This window comes from Monocercomonoides exilis (assembly GCF_001643675.1).
Source record: "Monocercomonoides exilis strain PA203 chromosome Unknown scaffold74-111510, whole genome shotgun sequence".
Taxonomy (NCBI): Eukaryota; Preaxostyla; order Oxymonadida; family Polymastigidae; genus Monocercomonoides; species Monocercomonoides exilis.
In genome coordinates, this window is record NW_027150619.1 from 99052 (window position 1) to 111510 (window position 12459).

At 52.3% G+C, this 12459-nt stretch overlaps 3 protein-coding genes across 3 annotated transcripts; 1 reads left to right on the top strand and 2 right to left on the bottom strand.

Moving 5' to 3' along the window:
- Positions 1-227: 227 nt before the first annotated feature.
- MONOS_18391 (uncharacterized protein) lies at positions 228-5055 on the top strand (the record flags this gene model as incomplete). Its single annotated transcript, XM_067871407.1, has 8 exons — positions 228-339; positions 418-868; positions 1253-1367; positions 1477-2366; positions 2412-3489; positions 3546-4004; positions 4086-4234; positions 4306-5055. The coding sequence occupies 8 exons, from the start codon at positions 228-230 to the stop codon at positions 4733-4735; spliced, it is 3684 nt and encodes a 1227-aa protein (XP_067718747.1). The 3' UTR covers positions 4736-5055.
- Positions 5056-5127: 72 nt separating this feature from the next.
- Positions 5128-6281, bottom strand: MONOS_18392 (uncharacterized protein; the record flags this gene model as incomplete). Its single annotated transcript, XM_067871408.1, has 2 exons — positions 5128-5627; positions 5717-6281. The coding sequence occupies 2 exons, from the start codon at positions 6279-6281 to the stop codon at positions 5128-5130; spliced, it is 1065 nt and encodes a 354-aa protein (XP_067718748.1).
- Positions 6282-6332: 51 nt separating this feature from the next.
- On the bottom strand, positions 6333-9995 carry MONOS_18393 (uncharacterized protein; the record flags this gene model as incomplete). Its single annotated transcript, XM_067871409.1, has 7 exons — positions 6333-7510; positions 7567-8059; positions 8158-8320; positions 8370-8808; positions 8920-9302; positions 9356-9693; positions 9780-9995. The coding sequence occupies 7 exons, from the start codon at positions 9993-9995 to the stop codon at positions 6333-6335; spliced, it is 3210 nt and encodes a 1069-aa protein (XP_067718749.1).
- Between the last annotated feature and the right edge of the window lie 2464 nt (positions 9996-12459).

The following is a 12459-nucleotide window of genomic DNA, read 5'->3' on the forward strand; positions in this document are numbered from 1 at the left end:
GTTGCTGGTGAGACAGGGATATGGTGGGAAATGGCATTGTTGCTGTGTGATTGCGTTGGGCAGGCAAAGCACAGATAAATGAGGATGCAGTTGAGCTGGTGTGCGGGGGGTGCAAAGGAGGGCTGAAAGCGTGTTTTGCCAGCACGAGTCTGCGCTTCACTCAGCATCATTTTCAAATGATTTGTTTCTGATTTTTATTCATTCTTGCTTTTTTTGTGTTCGTTTCCATGAGCAGTGTGAAGACAAAAGGAAGACAGATGGAGGATGAGGCCGAAATGCTGAAGTGCCAGCAGGGGCATCTGAGCGTGATGGGATTTGTCCATCGGTCAGGGAGAATGCGTTTGTGATGATGAGGCTGCACGAAGAGAAGGGATGCGGAGGAGAGGTTTTTGGTGAAACTGGGAATCTGCTGGGAAGGCAGCACAGGAACTGGAAGAAGCATCGAGAAGGGAGGGATGGAAGAAGAAGAAGAAGAATGTGAAATGCACAAGGGAGAGAGAGAGAGACATATGAATATTGCATGGGGATGGCTGGTGACTGTTTGGAGGTGTTTTGAAGGCTTTGTCATCTTGTGGATGATGTGCGAGAGGCGGTTTGGGAGCATTGAGCAGCCGCACCACAAGCAAAGGGAGGGAAGGAGCATGTTTGCAGCAGGAGTGTTCTGGCTTTTGCGAGAGGTTTTGTGCACGGGAAGCGCGATGATAGCAGTTGATTTTGCGATTGGGGAAATCGGGAAAGGTATGCAGAAGAAAGGGCTAATGAGAAACAGTCTTGTTGTGCAACTTGCAGCCATGAGAGAATCGCGGCCAAAGACACCAAAAAAATGGAGATGCCCGGAAGGACGGATGCTGATGGATTGTCGTGGGGGGTGTGTGTGGTTTTTCTTTTGATTATCAGAGGATGATGAGAAAAGGCGAACTTGGGGGCGAAGAGCAAGCTTCTGTCGATGCAGCTGCAGTGCTTGGTCGCACAAAGCAGTGCACCAATGGCTCATCTCTGCTGCATGCGGACCTCCTATTTCTCCAAACATGCTTTATTTTATTTTTCTTTATTGTGAAGTTATTCACAATCGAAAACAAAAACAAGGCCTGCACAATTACATGGTGCAGAAAAATGGAAGGAAAATTGAAAAGTGTGGCAAGGGAGATTTGCACTTCAACAAAATTATTATTCAAATATTTTCTTCATTTTTTGCGTCACTTGCCCATAAAAATATATCAAGCGATTCAGCAAAGAGAATTTTCTGCAGCAGGATGTATTTGGCGTTGGTGTGGCTGGCAGCCGCAGTGCAGTGCCGCTACTGCGACATCAATGCGACAGAGTTTGTGGCGGCGTCGTACCTGGCGGAGTGCCTGGACAACTATCCGGTTTGTGTTCTATTTTTTTGAGTTTTTGGTTTGTGGCTGTTCAGCGGGAAGTGTGTCTGCTGTCTGATGCACCAAAATGGATGTTTGCGGCGCGCTGTGCTGTGTGCAGGTGGAGGAGCTCGGGGAGCTGGTGGAGACGGTGAAGAAGTATCTGGAGGGATATGCGCTGCGGGACCGGGTGCTGGCGCTGCCGGCGCCGTACAGCGGGCTGTCGTTCGACGTGGTGGGGGAGCTGGAGCGGATCGGGGAGGTGCAGTACCGGAGCGGGTACAAGAAGCACATGGATGTTGGGGCAGCGCTGTCGCGGCTGAAGGATCCGCACACGATGTACACGATGCCGTGCTACAACTACTACGGGTACTTCAGCCCGTACTCGTTTGAGATTGCGTATGAGGAGGAGACGGGGCAGCCGCGGGCGGTGTATGCGGTGCCGGGGGCGATGGAGTCGCTGTTTGAGGCGTGCCTGTATCGGGGGCTGGTGGAGGACATCCGGGACTGCGCGGTTGTGAACATCTCGTACGACGGGGCAGGGTACAGGGCGGAGGAGCCGTGGGAGACGATCGCGCGGTGGGCAGACGAGAACGTGATGATGTCGCGGAGCCGGGCAGCGCGGGTGAATGCAGCGCTGCAGATGTATTTCTCGTATCGGCTGGCGGGGCTGTTCAGGAGGCCGGAGTCGGACACGATCCGGGTGCGGTATGTGGAGGGGGCGGTGCGGGAGACGAGCTGGATGATGTACGGGATGTCGGGGGCGGACATCTACGACATCACGCGGCTGTGCCCGCTGAAGGAGAGTGCGAACGGGACAGACACGCAGGGCGGAGGCAGCAAGCAGGCAGCAGCCTTGTCGAATTGGGGTGCGCAGCACAGGGGCAGGGGAGAGCGGGGCTGCAAGGGCAGTTGTTGGGGAAAGCGAGCGGAGGCAGCAGAGGAAGCTGCGGGAGATCACGCGGCAGACGCTGATGGGGCATGCGTTTGGCAGGCTGAACTTCACGAGGAGTCAGGCTCAGCAGGGCCACAGAGGCCGGGGAGCGACTAACGCAGCAGCGAACGTGCGGTTTTCCGAGAAAGTGCTTTTGGAGCAGGGAAGCGTGGGGCGCAGGCGTTTGGGCACAGCAGCACTGCGGGACTGCGGCAGCACAGGGGAAGGGCGCAGAACCATCTGAACACCACGCAGTTTGGGGAAGGCGGAGGATCAGCGCTTGTCATCAAGGAGCGGAGGAGCGGAGGCTGGGGAACAGGGAGCAACGGGAAATACAGGGTGACGAAGCAGCGACTGCCCCGGCTGAGGATCAGGCGAGGAGGCAACGAGCATGCGCTACTGAACATTTCAGGTGAAGGGCGAGAGGCAGGAGCAGGAGGCAAGAGGAGGAGCGTTGGGGAGCAGAGAGATGGCATTGGATTGGTGTGGAAAAGAGGGGAAAATGCAGCAGGTGGAGGCAGTGAGGCGGAAGAGGAGGATGTGACAGTGCTGTATGAGAGCGAGGCGTTCAGCGCATATTATGTTGAATCGGAGCGGATTGGGGTGTTGAATGTGGACTCGTTCAGCCCTGAAGACGAGAAGCAGTTTGTGGCGAGTGTGTTTGAGACTCTGCGGTGGCTGCGGGAGGAAGGGGAGAAGGGGGAGAAGGGGGAGAAAAGGGAAGGAGAGGCAGGGAAGGTGCGTGTTGTGGTGGATGTGCGCGGGAACACGGGGTCAGCAGGGCTGGGGCGGGGGCTGCTGCATGTGCTGTTTCCGGGGGAGTATCCGCTGTATGGGCGGGAGAGGTTTGTGAAGAGCATGGGGAACATGCTTGTGGCAGAGGGGCTGGCAGGAGACGGCGGGGTGGAGGCGGTGGAGTATGAGACGCAGAAGAAGAAAGAGAAGTGGCTGAGCGAGGAGGAGGTGCGGGAGGAGGGGAGTGGAGACGGGGCGGTGCGGCGGGAGCGTGTGTGGACGCGGGTGTATGCGCTGAACAGGGAGGAGAGCGACCTGTTTGGGAAGTGGGCGGCGTCGGTGGAGTGGGGCGGGGAGAGGCTGTTTGATGCGGAGCATGTGATGGTGGTGAGCGACGGGCTTTGCGGAGGGGTATGTGGGCAGTTTGTGAAGCACATTGCGGAGCGGCACCTGGCGAAGGTGGCGGTGATAGGGGCAGACCCGACAGATGCAGAGGGGGATGTGGATGTGGGGTCGTTCAGCGGAGGGGGAGCGGTGGACGAGGAGGAGGTGCGGGCGCTTGCAGCAGCGAAGTATGGGGAGAACGCGGAGGGGATGCTGCCGGCGAGGCTGCTGCGGGAGGGGCAGACGGTGTCGTGGGGATGGAGGACACGCTGAGCTTTGGGGTTGGGGAAGAGGCAGAGTCGCTGGAGCTGAAGGTGTGTGGGGCGGATGTGGTGGTGCTGTGTTCAGTGACGCCTTTGGCGATGGAGGTGGATGAGCGGCTGCGGGTGGCGGTGGGGGTGGGGCAGGGGATGGAGCGGCTGGCGAGGTGGGAGGTGCGAGAGACAGCAGAATGCGCAGCCGGGCGGCTTGGCAGAGGCAGAGGCAGCGGCAGAGGAGGAGGAGGAGGAGAGGCAGCACATCAAGCACACTTCACGCAACTCAATTCATCCACTTCATCCACTTCATTTTCATCGTTGACGGCACAATCGACTTCGGTGTGCGAGAGATGAGAGCAGAAGGGAGGCGCACCGGGTGCTGGGGCGCGGGGTGGACGAGGCGACGGGGAGTTCTGCGAGACAGGGTGCGTGTCGGCGGGGTGCGAGTCGGGGTATTACGAGAACTCGCGAGGGTTGTGCAGCCGGATTCCGAGTGTGAAGAGTCCGCTGTGCTTTGTGCCGGAGAGCGAGGAAGAGGCGGCAGCAGAACAGCAGCTGGCGCGGAACAAGTGTGTGGGCAACAGCACGAACAGCACGAACAGCACAAATGGCACAAGCAGCAATGAAGCACAGGGCGCAGCAGGCAGCGGGGAGCAGGTGATGTGGCGTTTGTGCTGGTGCCGATTGTGTGCGGGGCGTGTGTGGTGGGGTGGCAGTGGTGTTTGGGGTGTGGTGGAGGCGGCGGGGGTGCAGATGGAGAGGCGGTATGCGAAGGCGGCGGATGGCGGGGTTCGTCGCTGGCAGCAGCACCGGCGCTGCTTGGGGCAGAACACCCGGGAGGCGAGAGGAAGGAGAAGGAGAAGGAAATGGAAGAGATGAGGGAAGAGGGAGCGACAGAAGAAAAGCAGAGCAGAGGGGAAGGCGGGGTGGATTTGAGCTCTCCATGGGTTGGGAGCGGAAGCAGCAGGAGCAGACAGGGCATTGATGATGGAGGAGGAGGAGGAAGAGAAGAAGAAGAAGGAGGAGGAGGAGGAGGAGAAGAGGACTTTGGGGAAGAAAGAAAAGGGTGATTTGAAAGAGGGAAGAGGAGAGAAGGGAGAATTTCAGAAGTCGTGTTTTTCGCGCAAGCAGAGAAAGTGCTGTGCTTTGTCGAGTGGCGCCAGCAGGCGTTTCTCTGAACTGTCTTCATATTAGAATTTTGAGTTGCCTTCCATGCTTTGCTTTTGTTTTTAGCATTTGCAGAAATCCCATTTGATTTGAAGGCATTTTAGGAAAAGAAAACATAAAAATGCAGATATTTCTTTTCTTTTCTTTTCATTTTTTTTCACTTTTTGTTTTGGCAGATGCCCTGCAACAAAAATACAAATGCAAAAATGCAAAAATAAAAAAATATAAACAGAATAAAAACACATTCGAAATGCTCACTTGCTTCGCTCCAACCCAACCATTCTGCCCACAACACTCAGATCTCCAGCACCCTGTGCATTGGCCAGCGGCAGTATCGACGACGAAGAAGGCGAAAGCGAAGGGGAAGAAAGCGTTTTGAGAAGACTGTGCGAGGGGTGCGGAGAAGCTGGCGCATCTGAATGAGCGGTGGAACCCGGCACACCTCGTCTGCAAGCAGGTGCAAGCTGCTTGGCCCCTTTCTTCCAGGTGTCTGCGATCCGGTTTGCTTCGTCTGCTTCGCCCGCTTCTGCCGATCAGCTGTGCCCAGAGCAGACACAGGACAAGCTGCCTTTCTATCTCCCATTCCTCTCACCCTGCTCTGCCCTTCTACTTCTCCTCCTCCTCTTTCTCCTCCTCTCTCTTCTCCAAATGCTCCCACTTCCAGAACGCGCTCTTCACCGCAGCCTGTCACGCACAGATGTTGCTCACCAAATGCACCTGCATCCGCAGCTGAGCCGCTTTTCTCCACCAGTGAAGCAAATGATGACTGCTGAAAGCTGCTCGAAGCATGCTCCCCTTTGGCGAATTGTTAGACGAGGCCAGACATCCAGCTCCTGCTTCCGCTCCAATTGCTTCGCCAGCGTTGTGCAACACAGCATCCACACCCTGCACCGTGTGCTGCATCAGTGGCAGAACACTCTCCGACTCGCCAGCCCCATCCCCACTCAGCCTGGCCAATCCGAGTCCTGCTCTCGCGCCCTCGCTCAAGCACCCTTCTCTCCCATCGCTTTCTTCCACAACAACCGAGTCTCCATCGTCTGCCTTGCTCCATTCTCTGTGCCCCAACGGCAATACCTCAGATCTTTCTCTCTCTCCTCCTCCTCTTCCAATCTCTCCTTCCTCTTTCCCCTCCTTTTCCTTCTTTCGCTCCAAAGTCCCCTCCTCCTTCCTCCTTCCACAACATCTCCATCCCATCCTCCACTTCTTCCACTGGAGTTGTGGCCGGCGCGCCTGGCCCAGTTGATGCTGCCAGCATGCTGCTCCCCAACCCTCCCCTTCTTCGCTGAGGCATCTGTGCTGTCTGTGTGCCGGAGCAGAAGCTCCCATCTCCCGACTCCTCCACTTGCACTTCCATTCTCCTGCGCCCATCCTTCCTGCCAGCAACAGGCCCATGCTGTGCTGATGAGATGTCGGGCAATAAATGCGGCGGTGCCTCAGCTTGCGCGTCATGCAATGGAGCACAAACCAAAGAACGCTCACCCACAGCAGCACCTGCGGAATTCAAGGCTGCCAAGCTGGAAGGCGTCGACCATGGCAGTGCCGACCTGTTTCGGGGCAAGCCACGAAGCCACCGCAGCGGCCGGCCTCCTCCACCCAACCGTTCTCCCACCCCACCCATTGGCCTCTCCTTGCCATGCTCTGCATCCACCCCATCAATCGCCACACTCCCGCTTTCCTCCCACAGACCCGCATCCCCTGCGATTTCGGCCGCTTCCATGCTCTTTCTGCCTCTTTCCCTCTCTTCTGCTCTGCACCGCCCAGCCATTGTCTCTGCTGCATGCTTCCTCCAACAAATGCACTCTCTCCGCCGCAATGCAACTGCACTGTCCTGCCCTGCCGGATCTGGCCGTGCTGCCCCTCAAAACCCCACTCTCCCTCATCCTGCCCCAAACACCTCTCCACCTTTGGCCGCTTCCCTCCAGACTCACCACATCCACCCAAACCACCCAAGCAGGCCTCCAGCTCCCGCCTTTTGCCTGCCTGGGCTTCTTCCTGATATCCTTCCTCAGACGACTTTCCAAACGGCAATGGAAAGGGAGCAGCTGTCACTGCTGTCGATGCTCCTTCCTCTTTCCTCTCCTTTCTGTGCTCACACTTTCCTGCTTCAACAATTATGCTCTGCCTGTCTTTTCTCCATCCTCCTCCCCAACCATCTCCTTCTCCCACATTCACATCAATCTCCTCTTCATTCTCTTCTTCAATCTCTTCTTCTTTCTTTCTTCTGCTGGCTTTCTCTCTCCTCTCCTCCCTCAAAGCCTTCTCCCCTTCTTCCTCTCCCTTCCTTCTGCTCTCCCCTTTCCTCTCCCCTCGCACCTTCCCATCCCGCCCTCGCTGCTTTCCCAACAAAAAGTGGAACAATCCCCGAATAATCGCCGGAGACATTTCTGTCTGCATGCTGCTCAGCTTCCTGACATCCCCCTTTCCCCTGTCCGTCTTCGCCCTGCCCAGCTCCCTCTCCTCCACCACCGTCCCTGCCTTTTGCTCTTTCAACCCCCTCCTTTCAACCCCTCTTTCAGTTCTCCCTGATCCACCCACTCCATCAATACCGCTCGGCAAGCCCTTCAACGCCCCAACACCCTGTTTCGCTGTCGGTGCAGGGCTCCACCCTGAGCACCCCAGTCTTGTGCTCCTCGGAGTGCTCAGCAACCGCACAGCAGGCACTGTGCTCCTCGGCTCGTCTTTCCCATTGCCAAACGGAGAAATGGTTGCTCCTTCTTGGACCCCGGAGCCTGACTCCTGCTGCTCCACTTCCCTGCTCCTCCCTTCCAGTCTCCTGCCTCTCCTTTCCCCTGCCCTTCAATCAGCCTGCCTCGCAACAAAAGCCCAATTCCTTGCTGCTTTGCTTTTCCAAATGCCCTGCTTTCAATCCCAACCTCTTCAAACCTCTTCTTCTGCTTCTGCTTTTGCTTCTGTTTCTTCTTCCTCTTCTTCTCTTCCCCCTTTCTGCTCTCTGAGTGCCTCTCCTGATCCTTCTTTTCTCTCCCCACTCCATGCCCTGCTCCTTTTTCCTCTTCTTCCTCCTCCTCTTCCTCTTTCATTTCTCTCCTTCCTCCTCCTCCTCCTTCTCCTCTTCCATCTCCTCCTCCCTCTTCTCTTTCATCCACTTTTCCACCATCTCTTGCCAGCTCTCCCCTTTCCCCTGCTGTCTCCTCCATTTCCCCTTCCAATCCTTTCTTTTCTTCTCGTGCCACTCCTCCCATTCTGTTCTGTGCACCTCCAAATCTCCCCTTTCCACACGATCCTGTGCCACCACGCGTATTGCCCCACCTCTTTTCTGCGCTTCCCTTCCTTTCCTCTGCTTTCCCTTTTGATTCATATCCAACACCTGCCCCCTTCCTTCCTTTCCTCCTCTTTTCTCTGCTCCTGCTCCTGCTTCGGCTCCTGCTTCGGCTCCTGCTTCGGCCTTTGCTCCCATCTCTCTCCGCTCCTGCGCCTTCCAGCCTCTTCTCCCGCCTGCCTGCTCAGCGTCCATCCCTTTGCCACCTTCCCTTTCGGTGCCTGCTTCACGCACACACCCTGCCTCACCCTCGCCCAAACACATCCCGCCGTGCCAGAAATGGGTCGCGCAGGGCAAGTGCAGACGATGGCGGAAACAGCTCAAAAGAGTGCGAGAACAAAGATGAAAGAGAAGGCGACGTCGAAGGCGACGAAGATGGCGAAGAAGGCACCGAGTCCGCCAGCAGTGCTGGGTCCACCAAAGTGCCTCCCCTTCCACCATCCCACACGCCGCTCCACTCGCCTTCAGATGCCTCCTGCAGCGCTGATGACGTGCCTGCCAGAGACATTGATGAACCCCCAGGGATTATCCGAGGCAGACTGCTGCTGCCCCATCCTCTCGATTGCGGATGCTGCACAAACACTGCCTGTTGCTGCTCGCTCATCCCTTCTTCTTCTCCTCCTCCTCCTCCTTTGCTCCAATCAGCTGCGCCTGCGCCCTTCCCTTTCCCTGCCCCCACCATCACTTGCGCTTCGGCTGCTGCTCTCTCCAAGATGGCTGTATTCGATCGCTGCTTCGTGGTCCATCGGGCATTCGTCCCGCACCATCAGCCTCCGGTCAATGCACTCCGAGTGGAACACATGGCCGCACGCCAGCTGCCGCAGCGATGCCCCTTCCTTCCCGCTTCCTCTGCTTTCCCTCCCGCTCCCCCTTTCCCCAAGAGCGCCTGCCGGCACAGCATGCACTCGTCCCGCACCCCGCTTGGCAAAGCTCGCGTGTCTGACGACGGCGCCTGCGTCTCGTCCGACGGCGGCGGATGCACATAGTCAAACACCTTCGAAATCAGCTCTGCTGTCAGCGGAAATGCCCGCTCCGGCCCTGCCCCTCTCCCCTTCCCTTTCGCTGCCTCAATCACCCGCGCCTCGCCCTCTGCCCAGTCCCGGCACAAAAGCGTGTGCTGCCCGTGCGCCCCGCTTTTGAAGCACGGCACACACATCCCAAACCCCGGCACACACTGCACCTCAGCTCCGGCCCTTTGATCGGCGCCATCCCGCACACACTGCACCTCGTGTTTCCATGCACAAACGGCGACGGCCCACCCCGCGCTGCCTTCTTCTCATACGGATCCCACGCTGCCCCGCAGTACGGGCAGCACACAGCAAGCCCTGCCCCTTTGTGGAAGCACTGCCACAACAAAATGCACCCCCAATGGACACTCAGCCCGCACCCATACCGGCAGAAGCTCAGCCGCTGCCTCCGCTCAAGCCGCTGCTGGCACAGGATGCACACAGTCGTTTCGCTCAGCGCCTGCTGCTGCACCTCTCCCAATTCCTCCTTTTCTCCTCGCCCCAAACTGCCTACCGGCTGCATCTTCTGCGCCAAATACCCGTCCACCACCGCTGCCAGCTCGCCCTGTGAACCCCGCTGCCACGACAGGGGGTTGAAGCACGGCACCCGGCACAGCCGCGTGATGACAAATGAAAGGTGAATGCAAAACTCCCTCTCCCCACCCTGCACGTGCACCGGTTCAGACACCCGAGCGTGGCGGTGTTTGCTTTCCCGGACGCGTCCCGCACCACAAAAGAAAATGGCGGAATCACACAGACCAGCGTGAGCCGAGAATGCTCAGCAAGCGCTTGAATCGTGCTCACTGCTTCGTCTTTCTCCCCGACCCACGCCGCCTCCCGCCGTTCCGCTGCGCACTCCTTCTGCCCTGCCTGCAGCATCCCTGATGCACTCTGTCCAAGATAAGCCCGCTTCAAATACTCCAGATATATTGTTATGGGCTCTCTTTTTCTTCTTCAATTTACAAACACACACTTATTTGCGCGCAAACAAGCATAATACGGATGTCTTAGAGCGTTCAAATTTGAATAATTATTTTATAATGTTATTTATATTATAGATATATTTTTTGTATTTAAAATTGCTGAAATGTTTTGGTGGTGTAATTTCTTTAAAAAATTTTATTGATTGAAAACAAATTTTTGAATTTTTATTGAAAACGTGACAGAATTGTTTTTAAAAGCTTAGAAAATATGAAAAAACATATTAAAATGATATTATTCAAATAAGAAAAATATCTAAGGCTCATATTCAAAAGCGCTTGCCCAATCTCCTGCTCCAAAATCTTCATCAGATTCAATATAGTTATCTTATTAATCACATTTTCCATATTATGGAAAATGTGATTAATTAAAGTTCCTTTTGTTTAATTTTCAAATAGAATAAAAATTTCATATTTCAATCAATTTTCTTTTCCCAATCACTTGATTTCGATGTTATGAAAACAATATTTCAACAATGTTTATATTTCCATTTTAGTTAAGTTTCGTGAGTGTGAACAGAAATGTGATAGAAAAATAAAATTTTAATTTGATTTGAAAATGAAACAAAGGAACTTTTCATAAAAATTTTGACAAATCAAAATAAAAGAATACTCAATTTTTAACTTTGTTATTTTTCAATTCTGTTTTTCCAAAAATTAACAATAACTGATCTAAAAATGAAATGAGGGAATTCTGTTAAAAAATAAATAAATAAATATATGCAGGAAGAAGAAGATTGCATATCTAACCAAACTGACGAGTAAGAAATGTTAATAAGGTCAGTTATGAATAGCTATGAAGATGAAAAATGAAAACTTTTTTTTATCTTTATAAATAATTAATCTTCTTTTCCTTTTTGTTTTCATTTACATAAAGTGAAAGAATCGTATGAAATTATATATGACGATGCAGATGGCGAATATGACATGATCCCTCATGCCACGATTCAGGATACCAATAAAATAGTAAAGGAAGCGTGGCTAGGAGAATTGTCGACAAAAGTTAAACGTGTTGACAATGACCATTCAGTCTTTGTCTCAGAAATGGAAGAAGGAACGAGCAGCGAAGAAGAAAGCGAAAATGAAAGCACAAAGAAGGAAGAGAGAAAAGGATTCATTTAAGAATGCGGACTCAAACGAAGAAAAGTGGAAGATGAAAGTGAAGAAGAAAAAGAAGAAGATAAAAAAATGAATAGTCGAAAATATTTGGATGATGATGATGTGGATTCGGAAATCACATGCCAAAAGATTTTTGTTTTATCACGCATCACACGCAAATATTACGAAACTTGTTCATTTTTTCTGAGAAAAAAAAATATCAATTATCTCAAGGAATTCTTTGTTTTTTAAAAATGAAATGAAAAAAACTGAAGATTTAAAACAAAAGATGAATTTTTTTAAAAAAAAAGAAAGAAAATGAGACATAAAATTTTATCAACATATCAAAAGAACTGGAGGAACAAAACATATCACTCAGCAGAGTCAAAATGCGTCCTGCTTTTCTAGAAAGAGGTTTAAATGGGATTCAAATCGAAAAAATTCATCAATATATGGTGGAACCTCGTCACTATTCTTCATCGACTTTAAAAAGCACACACAGGAAATCAGAATTTATTTTACTTACGATGAAACTCTGTATTTCCGTCCATTTCCAATGAATGTCGAGTGCATAAGAGGATTTCTTCGTTTCGAAGGAATGGATTGTGAGTAATTTGTGGGTTCAATTGAGTGTATCGTAGTTCCTTCTCCAAAGAGGATTCAAAATTAGATGTTTAAGAAGCCATTTGATCCAGATTTAAACTCAGAAATGAAAGCCATTGTGCAAGAAATGGGGATAGATGAATCTTTGAGACAAACTGGAGAAGGAAAAACAAAAGGATTCAATGCAGCTATCTGACGGTCATGATGAAGAGAATGAATATTCATTCAAATTGAATCTTTAAAGCTCCTTGTTTTGGAATTGAAGCATGTAAGATACAGTTTGTTTGACTATTCAAGAGTGTCAAACTTGTATGAAGAAACGAAACAAATAACATCTGAAGGTTGTGAAAAGATTTCTAGTCCAGCACTCACACCGATAGTTAATCGTGCTGTGAATGAATGAGATACAATGAGGAAGATCAAATCCTTGTCGGCTGAAGAACTTTATGTATTTAATGAGCTAAGTGCTATTTCCTACGAATCAACCCTCAAAAGACATGAATGGGTTCTAAAAGTTTATGAAGCATTTTGCGAAATTAAAGGAAATGAAGCTATTCCGTTGGACGATAAGAACGTCACTTCATTTTTGCGTTTCGACTACAGAAGCAGAATTTATACTCGAGATACGGTGGATAATGTTTTCGCATTAAGTTTGAAGCGTA